Genomic DNA, 24,439 nt, shown 5'->3' on the forward strand with positions numbered 1-24,439 from the left:
AAGCGCAAAGCACAATGGTACACAGTGTCTAACTTCTTTTGAAAATGGTCAGGGGTATTCGTGAAAATCAAATCACCATAATCCAGCAGAGATAAAAAGTTGCAGATATCAAGTGTCTTTTTCCTGAAAGGCGAACTTAGATTCATTTCGAAAAAGAAGCCCAATTTAACCTTCAGCTTGGAGACAAGGTTTTTGATATGTGATTTAAAAGACAAGTTCTGATCAATGATGATAGATAAATACTTGTACATTGTAAAGATTTCAATTTCAATCCCTTGGGTCGTTAAGATCCTTGGAAGATCAGATGTTAAGTCTTTGCCACTTGAAAATAGCATGAATTTGGATTTTTCTGCATTTAACACCAGCTTTAGTTGAATTAAGTGGGTCTGAACAACATCAAAGGCAGACTGCAGGTATTCCAGAGCCAGACGAACAATAGATGATGGTATCATCTGTGTAAAAATGATAAGAGGCATTTGATAAATTGTCACAGAGATTATTTATATATAGAGAAAACAACAATGGCCCTAGTACAGAACTGAGGAACACCTTTTGACACTGAGAGGAAGGCAGAGAAAGACCCAGCAAACTGAACGCGCTGTGTTCTACCTGACAAATAATTAGCAAACCAGAGAACAGCATGCTGAGGGCAATTTTACAGAGTCTATCTGCCAGGGTAACATGGTCTACTGTGTCAAAGGCCTTTGACAAATCGATGATCAGAGCTGCACAATATTTTTTGCAGTCCAGTGCCTCGATGATGTCATTGACCACCTTAACAGCAGCTGTTGTTGTGCTGTCTTCTTTTCTAAAACCGAACTGATGTGGTGATAAAATGCAATGTGTTTCTAAAAGCTCTTTAAGTTGTTCGCTAACAAACTTTCCAAGGACTTTAGCCAGGACACATAATTTACGGATTGGCCTGTAGTTATTAACAACTGAGGGGTCTCCTCCTTTCAGCAACGGGAGCACATAGGCAGATTCCAAATGTTAGGAATGACATTATTAGAAAGTGAAAGATTAAAATTTTTTGTTAGAGGTTCTGCTATAAAATCTGCTGCAAGCTTGAGAAAGTGGGGATCCAGCAAGTCAAGATCAACTGATTTGCTGGGATCCAGGTGCTTTAAAGCTCTGTTAACACCAATCACATCAAGGGGAGAGAGATTGAATGATTGCATTTTTGAGTTGATTTGGGGTAGAATAGGGTGAGTCCTCTCTTCATTAGGTAGATTTTGTCTTAAGATTCAAATAAGGAACCTGATGAGACAAAATGTTCATTGGAACAATTTAGAGTGGCTGATTGATCTGTTAAAGGGCTTGAATCTTTCAAAATGCAGGCTGGCAATTCATTTGTGGTTACATTTCCATACAAGGATTTTATTACTTTCCAAAATTTCTTGGGGTCATTAAGGTTGCTAGCAGTTTTATATAATAAGTTTATATATAATGTTAAGACCATTCCATCTGGGTTGGTTTAGATGCTGCTCTGACCCCACCCCACCCCCCCACCCCCCTCCGCAGCATTATATTATTTAGCTGTCCTGCTGGCAAAGCCACTCTCCTGTCTGTTTTTACATCTAATCTCAGGCCACAGCTGGGTGCTAAGCTGATGCAATTTAGGGGGAAATGTTTGTGGTGAAGATGTTAATCACTGCCTCCCCCTTGTCCCACCTACTCTCCATCTATCTATGGATCCTGCTTTTGATCCACTGGAGATTTAGACTGAATGTTTGTACACTCTGTGTGTTACAGTAATCTGGCAATTCTGGCAACTAATAATTGTTTCATTTATTCTTTTTTAGCAGTCTTTCTTTTTTTTTTTTCTTTTTTTTTTTTTTTTTGGTGCAATTCCAAACACCCGGCTGCTCATATTCTAAATTAGAAAATGTCCTCTTTACTCACTGTGGCTCCATGATGCCCCCAACTCAAAATCTTCACTTAAGCCACCCACTCCATTGATGGTACATGGATGTTGAGTATGCACCACAGTTTGATGCTGAACTGGGATTGGTAAAATCCTGGATTAGAGCATTTATAATCTGGTTGCTGTGGCACTATGGGACACTGCAGCTCAGGAGAGATACCAATCCTATCGTCATAGCAACCAAAAGAGGGAGACTCAACGGGGTCTGCCCTGGAAGTGGTTAATAGTAGTGTATTACTGCAGTATTGTGGCTTAGTCCTGTGTGCCTTTCTTCAGTGGAGCTTGTGGTTGTTGGCGATGGAGGTCTACATAAAATATCGACATATTCAGTCTGAAAGTTTAAATCTGTCAATCTGAAGACTTCCTGATGTGAAATAGAAGCACATCAGACCAGTGGCTGTGTCACTCACTGTCACCACAGTGATGTGTTCCAAAGTTGGAAGTGCAGTGCAATATAGCCGATAATGGTGTGGCTTAGTTATGCAAGGGGAAAGATCACCCAAAGGAGCTTAGTCTGAGTGCTATCAGCCTCAACATCTTTTCACAGAAGTCAAGATTTAGCCACTTTAGGTCTTAATGGACTACATTCACTGTTTTTTTTTAAAATTTGGCCCCTGAGATCTGGCGTCAAATCCACCATTGGTGAAAGACTAGTGCCATGGATAGCTTTGCCTTGTATGGAAAAACATATTTTGTCACCTAGCTCCAGTGGTGTCCTGATTGACAGCAGATAGTTTACATTTTATTTATCAGGTTTTGAAATACCGCCCCAGTACAATGAAGGTGAATTGAATGGGCAGATAAGGAGCCTCTAAGCATAGTTGCATGAGAAAGTTTATAGTACTCACAAGAATGTTTCTAGAGTTGTCTTTCTTCATCTTACTTATTTGGTATGTATTTTAGCTATCTATGATACAGTGATGTTATTTGTTTATAGTTGTAAAGAAAGAAAGAAAGAAAGAAAGAAAAAGAGAAAAATTGTGGGTCTTGTTCAAACTGCCTGCCCATATCATGTTTTGACATTTAAAGATTGATTTTACAATGTGTGGACAGCAAAATCCCCATGAAATGTTAATTTTTATGCTTCCGGACCGGCGATAGCTGTGGCAGGGGACATTATGATTTTGGGTTGTCTGGCTGTCCAGCTGTACGTCAGCATGTACGTATGTACATACATCCCATCCTCATGAACAGGATATGTCCAAAAATGAATTTCCCCAAATGTGGCACAAATGTCCACTTGGACTCAACAATGAACTGAGTTTTTGGTGGTCACAGGTCAAAAGTCAAGGTCACTATGACCTTGCATCTATCTCATTCTCATGAACATGATATCTAATGAACAGCCTGAGGGAATTTCTTCAAATTTGGCACAAGCATTCACTTCGACCCTAAGATAAACTGATTAGATTATGGTGGTCATAGGTCAAAGGTCAAGGTCAGTGTGACCTCACAAAATATGTTTTTTTGGCCTTAACTCAAGAATTCATATGATGATTATGACATAACCTCACACAAATGTCTAATAGGATAAAATAGTGAGGTGATGACATTTTATATGCAAAGGTCAAAGGTCAACTTCGCTGTGCTATCATAATGTCTTGCATAAAACCATTTTTCTGGCCATTATTCAGTGTCATATCTCAGGAACAGAAGAGGAGACATTTGGTCAGATACTGAATTGGTGACACTAATTTTAGGTGTCCACCTTGAAACTGCAAATTGTATAGATCTTCTGTAATTTCTGTAATTTTCTGTAATTTGATAATTTGAATTCAATGTCAAGCACAGCATCTGAACTCCAGGCAGAGTGAGGCAGGGCCAAGAGGTGTGATATTTGTGTTGCTACCTGAAAAATGCAAGTGCGTTTTAGTGTTCACATTCCCATCATACCTCTGCTATCCTCTCTTCTGCACACTCATCAGGCTCCTCCTTCCCTCTCTCTTTCTGTCTCCTGTCTTTTCCTTGTCCAATCACAGTTGTTCTTCTTCTCATCTCTCATTCAGCTCTGTGGGTGTTTGGTCTGCTATTTTAAGCAGGTTCATCATCCCTCCACAAAATGGTTTGTTCTCTGTATGTGTTGTTGAAATGCTATGCTAAGGTTGCAAGGCTTGGAGAAATGTTATAGTCACAGCAACTGAATTAAACAGAGCTGATAGAGGCTCACTGAGATTAATTTGCCCTACTGGATCCAGTCCAGGCTCCCTACAAGTGTGTGTGTGTTTGTCCTTCAGGGTATCTGAGAGTCTCTTAAAGAGGGACAGTTAGGAGCAATACACTTAAGCATTTTTTAAAACGTCAACTTAATCAACACTTGCTTTTGCATTCTAATATTCAAATCATTCTTCAGTGGAAAATATTCTTATCACATCATGAGAAGTATTTGATTATTTGATTTCATTCTCATGTTTATAATGCATATAAATTAGTTTGAAATAACATTTTCTTAATTAAGTGGAAGCATCATCCTTATTACAGTTCTTTATTTTCAGTAAAATGCCATTTAAATGTGCACTTCAGCAGTTTAGTACTGCACTAACATAAAGTATCTGGACTTAAAAGGGATAGATTAAAAAAAGAAGGGTCAACATGGAAACATTGGAGGCTGAGATATACTTTTAGGTATAGTATGCTCCACACTTCCCACAATGCAACCTGACAGCGTTTCATTGAACCTTCCCAGTTTGGAAATTTCTTTCAAACTGGAGAACAGTGAATTTTCAACAGACCCAGGACTTGAACTTGGGTCATGTGGGAGGTCACCATATTAATCTATGCAACATATGTACAGTATGTGTGTGTACCTATATGCATGGTGTGTGCAGGTCAGTGTCAGCTGAAATTGCAGTCAGTGTTTGAGTGGAGTAGCCGGTTGTTCCTCAGCAGGGAGTCCCCATCACTCACTTCTGATTACACAAGCTTTACAGAGGCTGTAGGACTACAACTACGGCCTAATACTACAACATCTGGGCCATCATATCATGCAGTACCAGCCAGATAGTTTTGCAGCTGTGGTCAGAGTCATTGGTGGGGAGGTATTTTTCCACTGTGTGAAGACTTGGAAAGTCAACACAAAGTCTCTGGAATTTTATTTATATGACATAACATCAAAGGTTCAGTTATGGCCATCAGTTAAAAATGCTTTATATATTCACTGCAATGTGAGATGAATTTTGGTGCCTCTCAAAGTCAAGGATGCTTCCTTGGTAGGACAGGTCCTTCAAAGTCAGGTCCTACAGAGGCTTGGCTAGTCTTTGTCCCAACATTTGATGAACTCACATTGGAACAGGCTAGTGAGTGCCCAGATGTGTGTCATTGAAAAGACCCTGCCTTCAATTCAGGAAAATTGTGCTCAAAAAATTGTAGGACCTTCATGCCCGCTGAGGGTACAAACCGGCATTCTTGAAAGGAAGGATTTGATAGAATGTAAGGATCCTTGACATTGGAACAGTCCTTCAGCGGGTTTGACAATGTAGCATTTATGAAATTCAGTTGTTTAAGGATCCTTCCTCAACTATGAGAAGCACCAACAGAACAGAACAGAATAGAACTTAACGTGAGAATGCTGTACTTTGATGTAGTTAGTATGAGTGAGTTTGAGTTTTGAGCAAAGCGTATCTCATTGCCAGAGCTGTTAACCTGAAATTTGAGACAAGCCAAAAAAAGATGGTTGTGGAACTTGTCTTGGACTTGACTGCTGTGAGACTCAACTTGTCCTTGCATAGCTGCTAAGCTTAAAGGTTCATTATTAGATAAAGGCATTGGAATTGTGTAACAAAAAAAAAAAAAAAAAACATAATTAACACAACTGCCAACATGCTATCTGGTTCTGATTTGACTTGGACTTGCCCCAAAGGACTTGAAACTTGACTTGGGGGTTCATCTCAAATATCTTGGGACTCAACTTGACCATGATTCATTTGACTTAAAACAGTTCTGCCTCTTACACCAGCAGCACAATTTAAGATTTTGTATAGACCTTGTATTAACATGCAGTCTTTGTTTTGACTCTATCAGGATGATTAAAAAATGCATGTTAATGTGGGTGTAAAAGCGCACAACTGTATTGGGATCAGTATGCAAATCGCATTACGATTGGATATCAGACCGGTGTAAATGCGATCTGTACAGCCTTACCGTGTATTTAAGAGAAAAATACACTCAGCAAGCTAAAAGATCACCTTACTCTGACTCTTCCTGTCATCTCAAGCAACAGACAACCCTCCCTCTGGTATAAAACAAATGAATAGATTCCATAGAGCAACATCACTTTATGGGACTCTCGGAAACTGCTGTCCTGTGGAAAACAATGGTCATGTGCTTGTCCTTACAAGGCGCAACCAGCCACTCAGTTTTTTAGACATTCATGCATCGATGGCATAGCTATTGACAGCAATTTAGGGTTCAGTATCTTGCCAAAGAACACATTTATGTGGGGACTGAAGGAGCCGGTGATTGAACCACTGATCATCGTATTCATGGATGACCTCCTCTGCCTCCTGAGCCACAGCCTCCCTAGTTATCTAGATAAGATAGGTATCCAGATGCAAATTGCATTTTATTATGAGGTGGAAATGAAGTCTAAACAGGCTTTTTACCAGCTGTGTTTTTCATTCAAGGTGGATATCTCTCTGTTCAAATCACTTCTTAACTCAACCTGTCAGTCAGTACCTTCTTTGGGAAAATAGAGACATCCAATCTGTCACTCTCCTGTCACTTTCTGGTTTATAGCACTCAGATATGTTGGTCTCAATAACGTTTAACACAAAAGAAGCCATTTTCTGTAGGTCTTTTTTGGTAGCAAAAGAAAAAAGCCATGCATAAACCTTTTCCAAATCTGTTACCATAACAACCCGGCCTCCAACTTCTAGAAAAAAAACAACAGAAAACATGAATTATGTTTTCTGTTGTTTTTTTCTTCGTAGCATGTTATACTGTCGCCTGTTCCTTATGGATAGACCCTGCTGAGTGTATTAAAGTATGTGTTTCATACTGATAATAATTTATATGTGGCTGATAGTGTGTTAAATTTTGAATCCCAGATTTGTGTTTGGATGGATAACTGACTGAACCCCCTGCTGCATTACAAGTCTCTGATACATGGGCTGCACTTGCTTTATGTCCCCTTTATCTGTTTACTAGTTCAGCTTTGAGGTTAGTGTTAGCTGGTAGTCTCATGTTAGCATTAAAGGGCCCACTGTCTCCGGTGTAACTGGTACATTCACATGCAATTTAGAAAATAAAGGATAAAGAATTTATTTATTTCGTGATTTATAACTAAAGTTAATAGATAAAACAAAACAGTATGTGTTAAACCCTTTGTTAGTTGAAGAATTTTCAAACTAAAACATGTCTCCTCCCTTTCCCTTACCAAAAAACCCTTTCATACAACTACTGTACACACACATCATCCCATTTTCCCCCACAGTGGGAACATAAAGCAGTACAAGTGGCTTTACCCAATGCCCCTCCTCCCTGCCGCAGCCAGTGAGCCATATGGTCGATCACAGATTAAAAGAGTTTGTTGTCTACGTGTGCCCCGCCCAGTGGATTAGCAACTCACAGAGGGAGCACAGGGGGTGGGTTGGAAAGGAGGGCTGTGATTTCTGTTGGCATTGTGGAGACATAGTTTAAACTTGTGTTGAGTTCAATAAATGATATTGCTTACTCTTACAATGCCAGGTTTGACGGCTGTCTCTTTAAATCACACAAACAAACATACCCATGGCCTCATTTGTTGGCCACACTAATTAGATGAGTGTTGTGGCAGATGATGGCTGTTTAGAAAGGAGATGGAAGGAGACGTTTAGCAAATTACATCCAGGAGAAGGTTAATGAAACTAAAAAGGCCCATTTGGTGAGTGACAAAGCAGTGGAAGGCCAAGCCTAATTGTGGTCATTTTATGGAGCTAAACTGACCTGAAGGGGTATACACGTGTATGGAAGGATCTGCGAAATTGTGACTGTGCTTGCATTTAACAAGACTATGTGTGCACTCACTGCAGATTGACATCTTAGCAAATTGTTTAGTTTAGAATTGGTCCATAAAATCCCTCAAACTAATCTTGCCTGATATCAAACAGAATTGCCAGCTTGTTACACTCCTTTTCCATCTTAAGTCTGAAATTGTGCCCACTTGAACTGATTTCTGTGGGAAAGGGGGATTCAGTTTCACCTAACGAATCACTAGAGACTAGGGATGCACAATAATATTGGCACGCCATCAGTATTGGCTGATATTGGATTTAAAATGAAATGAACTATCAGAATTGGCCAACGTGCTTTTTCTTAATTTGTCAGAGTCAGAGTATGCATGCATAATATGATGTTAATTCCACTACAGAAGAGACTTGATGATCACTAAAATTAGGTAGGGAAAAAAGCGGATATGTTGATATTGGTATTGGTCAAATGAGTTGTTACATATTTGCATACCGGATATCAACAAAAATCCAATATTGTGCATCCCTACTAGAGACCGATGTATCCACCTAAAGCTTTTGTCATTTTAAGTCCACACTGATGTGTAGCCATGCCAACATACTGGTTTTGCTGGAGTTTTAAGAGTGCAACACAGCCAAGTAAAAATATTGGTGACCTGATCATTTAAAACAGCCTTGATGGCAACATCAGTCTTGTCTATAGCAGTTCAGTTGAGTCATTGGATTGTTTTTATGCCTCCACACCTTGGTCCAGCCTTGGTCAGGGGTGCTGTGTTTTCAGGTTGTCTGTCCGTCCGTATATACGTCTGTCCCATTCTTGAATGCAATATGTAAAGAACACTTTGAATTTCTTCAAATCTGACACGAATGTCCTCTTGGACTCAAGGAAGAACTCATTAGATTTTGGTGGTCAAAGGTCAAAAGTTGAGATCACTGTGACCTTCTCATGAACATGATATCTCAAGAAGGCCTTGAGGGAATTTCCTCAGGTTTGCCACAGATGTCCACATGGACTCAAGAGTGTACTGATTAGAATTTGGTGGTCAAAGGTCAACGTGACCAACAAAATGTTTTTTACTCTTATCTTTACTACTATAACAGAATAAAATTATGAAGTGATGACATTTTCTATCCAAAAGGTAAAGTGTCAACTTCATTGTGACATCATAATGTTTTGCTAACACTCTGGCCATTAATTAACATCATATGTCAGGAACAGAAGTGGAGACATTTGGTCAGAAACTGAATTAGTCACACTGATCTTGGGTGTCCTAGTTGAAACTGTGTTGATTGTATAGATTTTCTATGCTGCCAAGTTCAAGATGTGTGTGAAGCATCCACATTTAAGAATATTTGAAGCATTGTCAACTGGTTGTAAACTATAACTGCAACTTGATTGGCTTGAGGAGGCAAACAACAGCAAGGCAGTAGTTCTAGTTTATTTTAATTAACTGAGAAACTGCTGTTTCATGTCATGATACCAGATAAATCAGTCAGCTTGAACTCCCAGTCTTCATCTTACAAATAAAAAGGTTGGATTCTTAAGCAATATAATGCAAACACGATGCAACAAAATGTTATTAATGCTACAGCATTACTTAAGCTGGTATGACCAGTAGCTTAATGATGAACTAAGTTTTATTATGTCGCAGATAAACATTTCAGTGGTTTCATCATAAATGTAAAATTGTTGTGTGCTGTTTCCTGGTTGTGGTCCCATTCCACTCAGGAAACTGCAACTTGCAAGCCAAGGGTTGCGTAACCGATGGCCGAGGGCAGCAATAGCTTACTTTTTGTTAACTTTGCTAACTTTTCTACTTTGTAGATTTATCAGTGGAGCACAACATAACTGTTCTTGAAAAATGAATAAAGTTCTCCACAGCTAAGAGAGGAAAAAAACATGGTAAAAAGCTTGTTAATCAACCTGCCACATTCTTTATTCTGTCACCTCCATTTAGTCTTGATAAAATATACAGAGCAAAATTTTAAGTTTTTTTCCTGATACCAGGGGAGCAGTTAGAATCATTCTGCACTGTTTCATGGTACGAACAACCTCACTTGGTATTCGTGGTAGTTTGCTTCTCCGTTGAAGTGGCATATGATACTTTATAAGAGTTTAAATCTCTCAGACACTGTTTGCAGAATGACATGTAACCTTGTTAAACCAACTCCAGCACAGTGACATGTATATGACGCTACTATGAAACATGACCACCAACCTGCACCTCACCACTGTTCAAATGGCCTAATATTTTCATAAGAAAATCATTGTCGTCCTTCTTATTTTACATCTGAAGTGGAGAACCAGACCCCAGCATCCTACACTAGTTTAGCTGAAGTTCATATACACCTAGCCACATGACCTGACATTCCTTGCTCATGTGTTTGTCACATCAAAAATCACATATGATTTGTTGCTCAGGTTGTTTAGGCCCTAATTACCATCAAGTAGACCAGTTAACTCTTTCTGAGGAAATACAGTTTGTCTGTCCATTCAGTGGCTGTTTTTGTATGACCATTATCCCATTTTGTTACATTTTATTTAATATTGTGAAGTCACACAAAATTATTAACCCTTCCCTCACCTGCATTTTTGTGTGAACAGACAATATGATGGGTGCCTTTTGGAATTATTCATTAATGCTTTTGAAATATAGTTAATTAAATTAAATGGTGTTCCACAGGGTTCTAACTTGGTTCACACTATTTTTCAATACACATCCCTCCGTGTTTGGGTTGATAGCAACAACTATCATAAATAACTGGATATTCAATGGCTAAAACTGAAATATATACATTTAAATAAAAAATGTTCTGATATTTAACACATTTACAAATTAGCTAAATGACTTCCTGAATGTTTTTTACACTTTATCTATAAAAATAGAGGAGATAAATATTTGATCAAAGCTTTATTAGACTTTAAGCTAAATTAGGTTTTTTACCAACTCAAAAATGGATCTAATATCGCACAGGCTCTCATAACAACACAGTGTATGATTTCATAGCTATGCAGATGACATGCAACTGTTCATTTGCAAACACCCAATAATCAACAATACCCCCAGCTAAACTGTAAACAAACTACTTAAGAAATATTACAGTGTGGATGTTTGACAATTATTTTGTAGCCTATTGAATGAGGATAAAACTAATATAATAGATAGTTAGTGCTCATTCTAAAATTTTTAATTGGACCAAAAACTCTAACTCAGACCTCTTAGGAGGCAGGCTGGGGTGATGGAGGGGTCACAAAACCCAGGAGTTCCCCTCTGGACTTTCCCTGGGAGACATGGTTTTGGAACCATGTAAACTTTGGGGGAACCTCAAGTGATTTTGCGGTACGTCTTCAACTAAACCTAACCACAGTATCTTTACCTGCCTAACTGCCATAATTTAATGTTAATTACATAACTTTATGTTAAGGATGTAATGTCAGTGAGGCTCTAATTCATAGGATATCAAACAAGCTGTTGTGTGTGCATTTGTTGTGTGTGCATTTGTTGTGTGTGCATTTTCATAGGATATCACATGAACCGTTCTCTTAGGATATGTTGAATGATCTTGTACTTGCTTATTCAGTTTATATTCATTCATTCATTCATTCATAGAAAACTCCAAAGCTGCTTTCTCATGTGGTTTCTGTGACACTAAACAATGAGGAGTCTTTCATCCTAGGCCAACATATTCAGTGAATGAGAATTGTTTGGGTGATATTTCCAACAGTAAGAGTATTGTGAGTCATGACCTAGAAGAGAGCAAAGAGAATGGGGACATTTACCTCCCTAATGTCATTAGACAAGGACACATACATGCACATGGAGTGAATACAAACAGACATCTCACTATGGCTAAGACATAGACTGACATGTAAAGACAGTGGGGGCCTGATGTATAAAGCTTTGATCAAACAGCATACCATCAAGCCTGTGAGTCAGTCAATTGCCATAAAAAGGTCTGTGTGACTGTAGTTTGCATGCAGTCCAACTGAATCAATACAGCTCTGCTCTGGGCTACAGTCTGACACAGATCTGCATTACCAATTACCATGCCTGCTTCCAAGAAAAAAATTGACATGAGGTCTAGTGATCATATTGTTTAAAACAAAAAAAAAGTCACTTTGGCTGGACTAAGATAAGATAAGATATACTTTAATGTCCCGAAGGAAATTTGTTTTTGGCTAAAAGTGCCAGATACAGCTGCAACAATACATACAAGACACTAACATATACAGAACAAGAAGGCATAAAAAGTGCACAGTGACCAGTTACAGGCAGCGAAGGTAGGTGTACATGAGATTGTTATGTATTGCACAGTGTCCCATATTGCACAGCATCAGGTATTGCACATGGTATGAGTAATACAAATAAATGAATAAAAGACTGGATAAAAAAGAGATAAACACAATTAGGAGATAGATTGAATAAAAAACACAATAATAACCCGCAATAAAAGAATCTATAAAACCTAAAATCAGGGAATCAATGATACAAAGAGGTACTTCAGGGTTAGAAGAAAGGTGAAACGTAGATTAAGAATGCAAATTAGGGCAATGTCTACAGTTGTTAAGAGTTATGGTTGACGGGATGAATGAGACTTTAAAGCGATTTGTTTTGTGTCTGCTGGCTCTGTCACGTTTACCGGACAGAAGAAGTTCATATTCTGGATGGAGGATATTTGTTGGGTCATAGAGAATCATGTGTGCCTGTCTCAGTACTTTATCATCATAGATGGATTAAAGGGAGATGTAATCTTTCTGTCCAGTTATTTTCATTGTAATTTTCACCTGAGTCAGGATTTTGTTTTTTAGTTGAACAGTTAGGGTACCATACCAGGCTGTCATGCCATATCTAATAATACTTTCCAGAACTGCATAGTAGAATAAAAGCATGTTCTTCTTCCGAACTCCAAACAGTCTCAGCCTCCTGAGAAAATGAATTCTTTGAGCCAGCTAACTACAAAGAAACTCCACATGGTCACACCATTTTAGTTTGTCATCCATAAAAACTCCAAGGTATGTGTAGGAGCTCACCCGCTCGATTATGCAATTATCAATTGTTATTAATTTGCCCACGAGGGTCAAATATCATCTCTTTGGTTTTGTTTTTATTCAAGATGAGGTGGCGACTGTCACACTAGGATTTGAAAAGTGCAATTTCCTTGTATCGAGACGGACAATAATACTGACATATCCCACATGTCTAAATGGAGTATGCTACATTCAGAAAAAGGCCTTATTTGGAATACCCAAACAGAGTATACTGTTTACATGACCTGCATCAAATTCAGAATGTTGTTACATTCGGAATAGTTGAGAAATATTAGTGTACATGCACGCTTTATTTACCAGTTATTTTAAAGCAGTATTAGTATATATTTTAGGGTTAGACTGGTATTCTTTTTAACACTATTCTCAGCTCAAACAGTAATAGACAAGACATTGTCACTGCAGGCCAAAAACCATGAGGTTAAACTTTTGCACAAATGAAATACAGGAAGCTCCACCATCCTTGCTCTATTTTGAATCTGTGGAAATCTACAGATTGCCCCATTTATGCTTCACTGTAAACCCCAATCAAGTCACTCAACTTATTTATTTATTTTTTTTGAAACAGCTTGCACTCAAAACCTTTAGTTTAGTAGAATACAGCAACATAAACGTTTTGAGTACACCAAGCACAAAATAAATGTGTCACATGACCCTTGTCTGACGGGAATTTTATGTCAGTTAAACATAACTTTTTGTTGTTTGATCATGTAAGTCTATGTCATATGAACTAATAACATAGTACACAATTAACATTAATTTTCTGAAATTATATTGAACTGTAAAAATATATTGTGGCAAACTCAGGTTTCTCAGTTGCAAAAATAAAGCTAAAACATGAATTCTGAACCATGAAGTGGGCCTGATTTCACCTCAGCACAACTTTATGACGCTGTGACACACAAAATGTCTTTTACCACAACATTAACTGTAACCCATTAGAACCATGGAAAAATACGTAAACATTAATACTGCATAATGGGTTACAAGCGTGATTTAGAACACATTTAAACACAGTTTACTTTGGTTTATTGCCTTAAACACATTGTCTTATAGCAAGGTGGGAAACTCCACCCATTTATCCCCAACACGCCACAATATGTTTAGTGCACAATGATAGTGTTGTTTATTGGTCTTAAACTAATTAGACAAAATCTGCTTTATAAATATTAGCCACGTTAACCAAAAAAATGTTGTCTTAACATAAAACTGTTAGTTTTTAAGTTTTTATTTCATTTTGACAAGCCGGGTCATTTGTGTAGACTTTACATTATAGTTTTGGGTCATGGATGGATTGGGGTTTACAGTGTTGGTAAATCTGTAGTGTCTGGTTAGTATATAGATATGATGTAATACACTTTTGATCACACATGGCACATACTGCATATCATCACAAATGTATGCAACACACAGCCTCTTATCAGTCCACGCTGAGTGTGTCTGTGATGTCCCCTCCCATCCCCTCCTGTTTAGGCAGGAGGGGATGGAGATGGGAGGGGGCTCTCTCTACATGCATAGCTTGGCTGGTGGGTGTAAAAATAGCTGGGTAAGGGGGTTGTTGGTCAATGGTCACAGCGTTGGAATTAGCAATGAGTAGAGCTAGCACTGTGCTGGCAGTAGTGGCGCAACAGGGAGAGGAGCACTGCTGAGGCCAAAGGGGAAGTGAGGTTTTGCTGGGACTGAGGGGGTCCCCCCCTGAATGGTAGCCTGTAGGGTTTTTAGGGGGAGGGGAGGTGGAGCAGGGGCAGAGAGTGGATTATCAGAGTGATTACATGCACTCACTTAGATTCCTTTACGTTCTGATGGGATAGGCTAAACCTTGCACCATGGGCAATGCGGCCATGTGTAAGGTGTGTGGCTCGGACAAAGGCCTGAGGACTACCACTAGCCTGTCTAACCTGGACCAGAATGCTTTGCCAGACTACTACTGTGTGAAGCATTTTCCTGTGCAGCCTCCACTGATGCTGGTAAGAGCCCATACCGACAGGTGCAGCAGATAACTGGGGCGCCCCTGAAGTGCTCTTTTTAGGAGATGTTTACAGATAAGAAGGTTGTGAGGAATTTTTATAAGCAGAAACTTTGAAGCACTTCGTGTCAGCTCTTGCTTTGAAATCCTCAGTTATTTTTATTTTGGTTACAGTCTCGATACCAGGATTGTTCTTTGTGTCTGTCACTGACAAGTGGCTCAACTCGCATGCAGCCGATACATTTTGTCTGTCCTCACTGAAAGCATGTGTAAAGTGCTTTTGGACCCATTGTAATGACTTCAGATTAGGTACCTTGTGATCAGCATTAACAGGTACAGTTTTTGTGTGTGCATTTGTGTGTACGTGTATGTAGGATGAGGTGGGGTGCTGTGACCTCTCCTCACCCTTTAAAGGCCAGTGTGACATTTTTGCTCCCAAAGTATCCCTACACAGCAGCATGTGGAGGCCTGCAGCTAATTTGAAAAGCAATGTAATGACTTTAGCAGCATGCTGCTGCTGCTGTGCTGCTGCTCGGAATACAAGACAAAAATATCAGTGATTTAGTTGGGTGCTGAGCCTAATGTGTGGCTTGTCCCAGAGCAAATGTTTTAACTATATGTCAGTGGGGTGACAGTACTTGTATGCCTCTGTGTAAGCTATAGCCATGGCTGGAGGCATAATGTAATGCACAAATGTCCACTTGTACTCAGAAATGAACTGATTTGTTTTTGGTGGTCATAGGTCAAAGGTCAAGGTCACTGTGAGCTCACAGAATATGTTTTTGACACAATTCAAGAATTTGTATTAAGTTAAGTTTTCCCTCATTAGTGACACTAATTTTGGGTGTCCATGTTAAATTTCAGATTGTATCGATCTTCTTTGATGCCAGGGGTTAGATGTGTGTACGAGGCTTCTAGCATCAACATAGTTTACAATTTTATACTAATAGGAAATTATAGAATAGGATTGATGTTGAATATGAACCAAACTTAACCTTTGGAAACTACTGCCAATTAAACATCTAAATATTTTTCTTAAGATGTAATATGTATTTATTTTGACTCTCCTGTGTGGAGTTTGCATGTTTTCCCCATGTCACTGTGAGTCTTCTCTGGGTACTCCGGCTTCCTCCCACAGTCCAAAGACATTCAGGTTAATTGGTGTCTCTAAATTGGACTTAGGTGTGAATGGTTGTCTGTCTCTATGTATCAGCCCTGTCATAGTCTGATGACCTGTCCAATTCAATTCAATTTCAATTTTATTTATAAAGCCCAATATCACAAATCACAATTTGCCTCGCAGGGCTTTACAGCATACGACATCCCTCTGTCCTTATGACCCTCACAGCGGATAAGGAAAAACTCCCCAAAAAAACCCTTTAACGGGGGAAAAAAACGGTAGAAACCTCAGGAAGAGCAACTGAGGAGGGATCCCTCTTCCAGGACGGACAGACGTGCAATAGATGTCGTACAGAACAGATCAGCAGGGTGTACTCTACCTCTCACCCAATGACAGCTCGGAAAGGCATCTTGTATCAGGACAAGCGGTTATGGAAAATGAATGAAATAACTTCTTGGTTGTAGTATACAACATTATACATACTATGTGTATATGTTTTGTTTTTTTTTGCTTGTTTTTTTTTTTACAACTTTTCCAGTGTGACCACACTACACACTAAAAACCTGCTTAGAATCAATGTACTATGGTATGGAGTTTGACTGTAGTTAGATTTCATTTGGAAATAACACTGTTGGCTAAAGAGGCAACTTCAAACTGTGTTAAAAGGTCAAATGACTATGTGCTGAGAAGAGTGTTGCTCGTTTAGTGACATACTCATAGAGAATAATTACCCACTCTGCACTTTGTAAAGTCTACAGAGATTTTTAGCTCTTCCAGCACAATTAATTGGTTGTACAGCCCACAGCTCCCTCCCTGGTTCAGTTTTTCCTCTTACCAACTTTGTTGCAGGCAGGACAACTAGCTGGTGAACCAGCCCATTGTCATTACCAGGTCCTCAAACACTGACACTTTGTCACCCCCTCGGTGTGTAATATTAGTGCCAAAGGTGCCCTTTAGTGTCTGTGAGACACATCTGGCTTTCGGCTAATTTCACTGTAAACCTAAACTTTGTGAGCTTGACATGATTTTTTATGTTAAGTCAACAATTTTTGAGTTTTGAGTTAATTTGACTAAAATTTATGAAGCCATTTTTTATGTTCATATGACATAGAATTAATGTTCAAACAACAAAAAAGTTATGTTGAACTGACATAAAATTCCTGTCAGACAAGGGTCATGTTACTGTATTATACTTAACTAAAGGCAGGTGGAAACAAAAGACTTTCACCCAGGAGACCATACTTCATGTCCAATGTGAAACCAAAAGTCACCTATCTACATCATGTTGTTTTAAAGCAATTTGTGTAGAGACATTGTGCAATGGCACCACTCACATGACATATTTATGTAACATTGTGTTACGCTACATAATAAAGGTACATATTTTAACCCAAAACATGATCTTTTTTCTAAACTTCATAAACTCTAAACTTTGTTCCTGAACATTCACCACATTTTACAATATTTTCAGCTGTGTCTCACACAGATAGATAGAATAGAGTCCCTTTTGTGTCAATAACACACACCAAAGAGCATGACAAAGCATCTGTATTTGATGACCTGGGAATAAGAATAGGTTAGGGAAACGTAGTGGACCATTTAGCAGCTAAAGAGACAGATATTTTTCTCAGGAGTTGGTGGATACTAAACAAGAGCTTAAGGGACAGTGAATATCGGACTTTCAGCGATCATGTGGCCACAGGCATTAATCCAAATAAACGCTAATATTGTTCTCTAACTACTGGATATGTTAAAAACATGCACAACTACCCAAATGGTCCTTTAAAGTTACATACACATTAAATATAGTAAACTGAAGTTCTTCAGTTTTGTACTAATCTGGTAAAAAAAAAAAGATCCGGCTTGCTTTGCTTGCAGATGGCATCTCATGCCACCAATTGGTAGCATGTTAAAAAAGTTTTGGTGGATATTTCCCCTGATGTAACGGAGCAAATGGCACAGGAGCATCCAGCCTGCTGTGATTGGCCTGTGTGGAGGAGGAGGAGGCTGCAGCGAGCAGTGGCAGCACAGGTTCAAGCTGAGCTTCTGTTATCTGACAGAATGAAAAGGAAAGGATGAAAGGAGTAACACAAGGAGAAAAGTCAGTGAAACAGCACAGCAGTGTGACAATTAGAGCTGAGCAACATTTCAACAATAAGACTGCCTTTCCGGCTGAATGTTCATTGACATATTGACCTTTTGCCATCAGTCAACACAGTTGTGTTGTGAACGTGTAAATGGATAATTACTGTAATAAACTGCTGTTTGGATGTGAAACAATGGTGAGATGTAATACAGGCTTTATTTGTGAGTATCATAACAATACTTTACTCTGAACAAATAAAAACAAGGCCTACAAGTAATAATAACATGCTTAGATTTCAATAATGCATCTGAGCCGGTGATAGCTGTGGCTGGAGGTGTTATGTTTTTGGATTGTCCCTCTGTTCATCCCATTTTGTGTGAATGCGATATCTCAAGAATGCCTTGAGGAATTTGACACAAGCATCCACTTGGCATGGACCGATTAGATGTTGGTGGTTAAAGGTCAAAGGTCACTGTGACCTCAGGTCCATCTAATTCACGTCAATGTGACATCTCAAGATTGCCTTGAGGAAACTTATTCAAATTTGGCACAAACATCCACTTTGAATGAAGGATGAACTAATTAGAATTTGTTGGTCAAAGGTCACTGTGACTTATTTAAATAATTAATTAAAGTATTCTAAGTATGACAAAGTTTCTCACTAATGTCAAACAGGATAAAATAATGAGGTGATGACATTTCACATTTAAAATGTCAAGGATCAACTTTAGTGTGACATCATAATGTTCTGCAAAAACACTTTTCTGGCCATGATTCAGTGTCATATCTCAGAGACAGAAGGGGATCAGATACTGAATTGTGACATTTTAGAATGTGTTGCTTCTTTGCATCAACATCCATATTATGAAGCATCATATGAGTCTAGAAACTGCTAGGTGGTAATTCTAGCCAACAATATGAGCTGACAGCCCATAAGCATCAAATGAATCCCCAAATACAGCTATTATGTTATTTTTATTCTAAATGTCATTTTTAAAGGTTTAGGTTTAGAGTCTGACGTCACTAATTTTGGTTAAATTAGTCTAATTAAAACTAAGAACCTACAAGAAAAGTAGAGGATCACTAGAGTAATAAGGCTTCATCCTCTGGGGACCATGTCTGAAAATTTCATTAAGATTTTGTAGGAATATTTCATTTCAGACTGTTGAGTTAGAAATGGTGCACCGTTCATCCACATGACAGTGTAATGCATAGAGTGGCTCCATTCGCATGTCTAAAAAAGCAAATACAGGGTCTGTATATGAAACATTTCTCCAGGATTACATAAAAGACTAGAAACAGGAGGTAGTTTGACTGAAGGAGAGAAGCAAGTTGTTTCCCTGTGTTTTGCTGTAATGCAGGGTTTTCCAAGCATGACAAACATGATATGGTAACATGAAAATTCTCAGAGTTGATGGATGAGACAACAGCCCATTGGTTCAAATGTTATGTTGAACACTGCAATCGGGTTAGTTAGAATGATCCACAACAGTTGGTATGAAAAACTGACCTGTTTATTGTTAACAGGGTTAAATAAACAAACTTTAAACTTGAACATTAACATTAAATAAAAAATATAGCTGGTTTGCTTTGGCTGCTTTGGCCCCTTAATAAATAGAAAATAAATCGACACAAGAAATCTTTAAAATGTCTAACATTGAAATTAAAATAGCAGCAAGACTCCACACACTTGTGCTTTGGCCCCCTAATAAATAAATAAATAAATAAATAGATAGATTAACACCACAAGACATTGTTGACATTTAACAAACAATGCAGCCTTTCCTTTTCAGTTATTTTTGTAGTGTCAGTGCCAGCCTGGTGCTGAGGTTTCCTGTGTGTCTGCATGCTGGCCTGGTGGATTGATAGTAAGTGCTGGAGCAGATCACTGGAATAGACTGCTTGAATCACGGAGCGCTGGGCTGGCCGGAAAACCTGGATAGGGTCCATGAAAACCTGGATCGGAGTTCTTGGATCGATTGTAACCAGGATGAAAATCTATTTAATCCAAGGGGGACGTCTGTTATTTAATGGTTATTTTATGTTTGTTCATTATTAATATAACAAAGTCCGCCATATGAGTGCGTAAGTTCCGGTCACGTAGTGTTGCGTCGTCACGTACGTACCTGGGAGGCCGCGGCTGTCCAATCGCGTCGCTCGTAGCGCCTGTTACAAGCTGTCTGCTCCATCTCTCATTCAGAAGGTGAGGGGAAGCATGCGGAGCAGCTGCTACAGGTCGGTCGCTACAAACAAATACTATTTTCACTTATAAATTCTTGGTTATATCATTCTAAATGCCACCGTTACATCATTCAACCCTTTTAGACATCAACCAGCGTCGGGGAGGGATAAGTTGGTCGTGTGGTGCGTCAGAAATATTCTGGAATTGGCTAGGTGCTTGTACGGACGCAGAATCGAATCGATGGCGAGCTAAGACACTGGCTTGGAGCCGAGCAGTCCCAGTTAAGAGCTCTCCTGGTCTGGTAGGAGGCTCTGGCAGCCTTGTTCCCCCCTCACCTTCTCTTACACCCACACACACACACACACGCACTCACACTTTGAGGCTTCTAGCCCATGGACAGTTGACATATTGGACTCTACCTTTGCGGCGCACATGCTGGACTGTTTTGAGCGTCTCATCCTCTATGAATTCTGGGCCTTTGCGATACGCAACATCATGTGTGGAACGGCTGCCATATTGGCTACAACTGAGACTGGTTTTGATTTGAATGTTGTTGATGCATCAGACGTGTCAAGTGCACTTTTCTATTTAATTCATGTGCTCTGCAGACTGTAAATATTGGGGTCACTGTATGTATTGTCACGCATTAATATATGGTACCAACCGCATCTGAAGTGCTGTTTGTTGTGTTTTATTGTACCACTACCTCTAAGAATCGAACCTGTCTTCTGTAGACCTAGGCCCAAAAACTAGCTTAATACTAATATAATAATCATACCATATCACCATAATTTAGCCTGTGTACTTGCTACACGATGCACGTTTTTTGCTAATAATCGGCGGCCAATACCAATCCGAATATCGGATCGAGACATCCCTAGATAAATCACATTTTTGACTTGTGAATGAGTCAATGGAATTTCTTGCAATAAAGAAAAAATACTAGCAATCATGTCCGCCTGGCACAAACCACATATTTTGGACAACTGTGAAGTGACAGAATGTCACACCATCATGGTTCTTATATTGCCAGATTCCAGAGAGTATTATTTTTATTTTTAATATAGTTTTATATTTTAAGTTTCAATTTTCACTCCGGGCGGCACGGTGGTGTGGTGGTTAGCACTCTCGCCTCACAGCAAGAGGGTTGCCGGTTCAATCCCGGGTGTGGGAGCCCTTCTGTGTGGAGTTTGCATGTTCTCCCCATGTCAGCGTGGGTTCTCTCCGAGCACTCCGGCTTCCTCCCACGGTCCAAAGACATGCAGACTGGGGACTAGGTTAATTGATAACTCTAAATTGTCCATAGGTGTGAATGTGAGCGTGAATGGTTGTTTGTCTCTATGTGTCAGCCCTGCGATAGTCTGGCGACCTGTCCAGGGTGTACCCCGCCTCTCGCCCGATGTAGCTGGGATAGGCTCCAGCCCCCCCGCGACCCTCAAGAGGATGAAGCGGTTAGAAGATGAACGAATGAATGAATTTTCACTGCATGCCCAGCTGGGAATTTTAACCTACAATATTTGTATTTGTATCAATAAAGATCAACATTTTTCCCAATTTCTTTTTCATTTTTTTTCATGAAGGGGTTCTTGTTTAATCTATATGATTTAATTAATCACAATTAAAAATTAACCCTTATATACCAGTTTTGCTCATATACCACTAACTGCTTTTTTTTAAAAAAAAAAACAAAAAACCCCCACTATAATTCAATATTCTAAAAGCAAAATTGACTTTGATTATTATTAGTGTCGTCGGCTGACCCAAGTAGAAGAAGAAGAAATGATTTTGCACTTGTCCTGTGCATTTGACCCTAACTATGTAAGAGCAGTGGTGCTATGGCAGACCCACTGCACTGTCATCAGCACAAATTATGTCCCCATGTGATAAAATCCACCATCCCCCCTGATTTTTTTTTACAACTTGAGTACTGGTTGTAATGATTATTGGATTCACTGATTGAAGTGCTTTTGTTATCTCAAAACTGTGGGTATGTTCATGGACTAATTTGTGCAGGATAACCCAAAGGAGCTCATATTAATATCCGAACCACACACACAAACATAGCCAGCCACAGAAGTGCCGTTGCTAGTAAACAGAGATACTGTTATTCCGTTCTGACAGCTAGGAATAGAATGTGCTTCCTCCATCAAGTAAACAAGGGCACCGTTGCTACCTCTGTGTGTGATTATGCTCTTACTCTTGTTCTTATAGGTCCAAGCTAACACTTTAGCATCCACTAGTACATACAGTGACATGCATAAGTTTGGGCACCCATTGTCAAAATTCCCTTTACTGTGAGTAGTTACGTAAGTAGAAGATGACTAGATCTCCAAAAGTTAAAGATGACACATTTCTTCAATATTTCAAACAAGATTTTGATTCAATCGTTTTCCAGTTTCAAAAAGATAAAAAAGGAAAAGAACCTGAAGCAAAAGTTTGGACACCTTGTATGATAAGTGCCTAGTTTTGGCAAGTTTCACAGCTTCTAAATGCTTTTTGTAGCCAGCCAAGGGTCTTTCAATTCTTGTTTGGGGGATTTTCATGTATTCTTCCTGCAAAAAGCTTCTAGCTCTGTCAGATTATTGGGTTGTCTTGGATGCGCTGTGTTTTGTTTTTTTTTAGTTATATCCACAGATTTTTAATTGTGTTTAGGTCAGGGGACTGTGAGGGCCATGGCAAAACCAGCTTAATCCTCTTGAGGTAGTCCATTGTGGTTTTTAAGGTGTTTTAGGATCATTGTCCTGTTGTAGAAGCCACCCTCTCTTTTAAATCATAATAATTTAATTCATTAATTATTTAATTCACTCTTCCCTCTACCTGTGAAATGTTCCCGTTCCACTGGCTGCAACACAAGCCCAAAGCATGATCAATCTAACCCCATGTTTAACAGTTGGACAGGTGTTATTTTCATGAAATTCTGCACCCTTTTTTCTCCAAACATACCTTTGCTCATTGTGTCCAAAAACTTTTATTTTAACGTCATCAGTCCACAGGGCTGGTGGTGCACTGTTCTACTGTGCAGCTGTCACTGCACAGTAGAACAGTGCACCACCACTCCAGAGTCTGATAAATCTTCCTGCAGGTCTTTTGCAGTCAAACGGGGGTTTTGATTTGCCTTTCTAATGATCCTACAAGCAGCTCTCTTGGAAAGTGTTCTTGATCTTCCAGACCTCCATTTGACCCCCACTGCCATTAGTCATTACATTACATTAACTGCCATTTCTTAATTACAGTATTCATTTTTCCCCACAACCATGCCATAGTGTATTGTCTTTGTTGCAAGTGGGACAGAGCCAATAGATATTAGGTTCTGCCCAAGATGGCAGTGCATGGGTGTAATATCACAGTTAAATACTCCTGAGAAGCACTTAAAAAGTCTGACAAGAACTTGTGTGTTTAGCTTTGGGTGAGACCAAAAGAAGTGTTGAAGGCCTTTTTAAGGCAGCTGTTTTAACATATTGCAGGGAAAGCACAGATGCAATTAATAACTTATTGAGGGAATGGGTCAAAATGTCTGTCATGGAAAGGGTCTATTAGATTTGAGCATGAAAAGTAATTCTTGACCTTGGAAACAATAGTTTGACAAAATTTGTTTGATTTACTTAGGGTACTAGCCTTTTCTACATCTTCCAATCATACTAAATGGCCATCATGGACCTTAAGATTACTTTGTCAAACCTTTAACACTTAAACTAAGAATGATCTTTTATTCTTAAATGCAAAACCAAGAATTGGCATAGCCTAAGTGCTCAGGATGGTGGCCATGATGAGCTGAGAAACTCCTTACCTTAAAGAAAGTTGTTGAGACTTGGTTGAATGTCAGTAGCCTACATGTACCATGAGTTTAATCTATTGGCTTGGTTAAGCTCATGTGCTGCATCTTGGATTTTTGGAGCCAGAAGTGTCTCTATTTGAATGCTAATGCTAGCTGCTAGCTTGGTTAGCGTGTTGCATTTGCAGATATGATTAACCGTGATAATGCTCATTTTTGAGAGTGAAAAAAACAGGCTTAAAACATTCATTCATTCATTCATCTTCTAACCGCTTCATCCTCTTGGGGGTCGCAGAGGGGCTGGAGCCTATCCCAGCTGACACTGGGTGAGAGGCAGGGTACACCCTGGACAGGTCGCCAGACTATTGCAGGGCTGACACATAGAGACAAACAACCATTC

General features: G+C 39.2%; 1 protein-coding gene across 2 annotated transcripts in view; it reads left to right on the forward strand.

Annotated features, from left to right (window-relative positions):
* ank2b (ankyrin 2b, neuronal) overlaps positions 1-24,439 on the forward strand; it is a 207,712-nt gene that overhangs the window by 23,284 nt on the left and 159,989 nt on the right. The window contains exon 1 of one of the 2 annotated variants that reach the window (XM_049568800.1): positions 14,712-14,880. The exons of the other annotated variant lie outside the window; for it this stretch is intronic. Within the exon in view, the coding sequence (XP_049424757.1) occupies positions 14,740-14,880 (141 nt within the window). The 5' untranslated portion in view covers positions 14,712-14,739. Of the gene's footprint in view, positions 1-14,711; positions 14,881-24,439 lie in introns of those variants that run through there. 2 annotated transcript variants of the gene reach the window in all.

The sequence above is a fragment of the Epinephelus fuscoguttatus genome, linkage group LG23 (genome assembly GCF_011397635.1).
Source record: "Epinephelus fuscoguttatus linkage group LG23, E.fuscoguttatus.final_Chr_v1".
In the NCBI taxonomy this organism is placed as follows: domain Eukaryota; kingdom Metazoa; phylum Chordata; class Actinopteri; order Perciformes; family Serranidae; genus Epinephelus; species Epinephelus fuscoguttatus.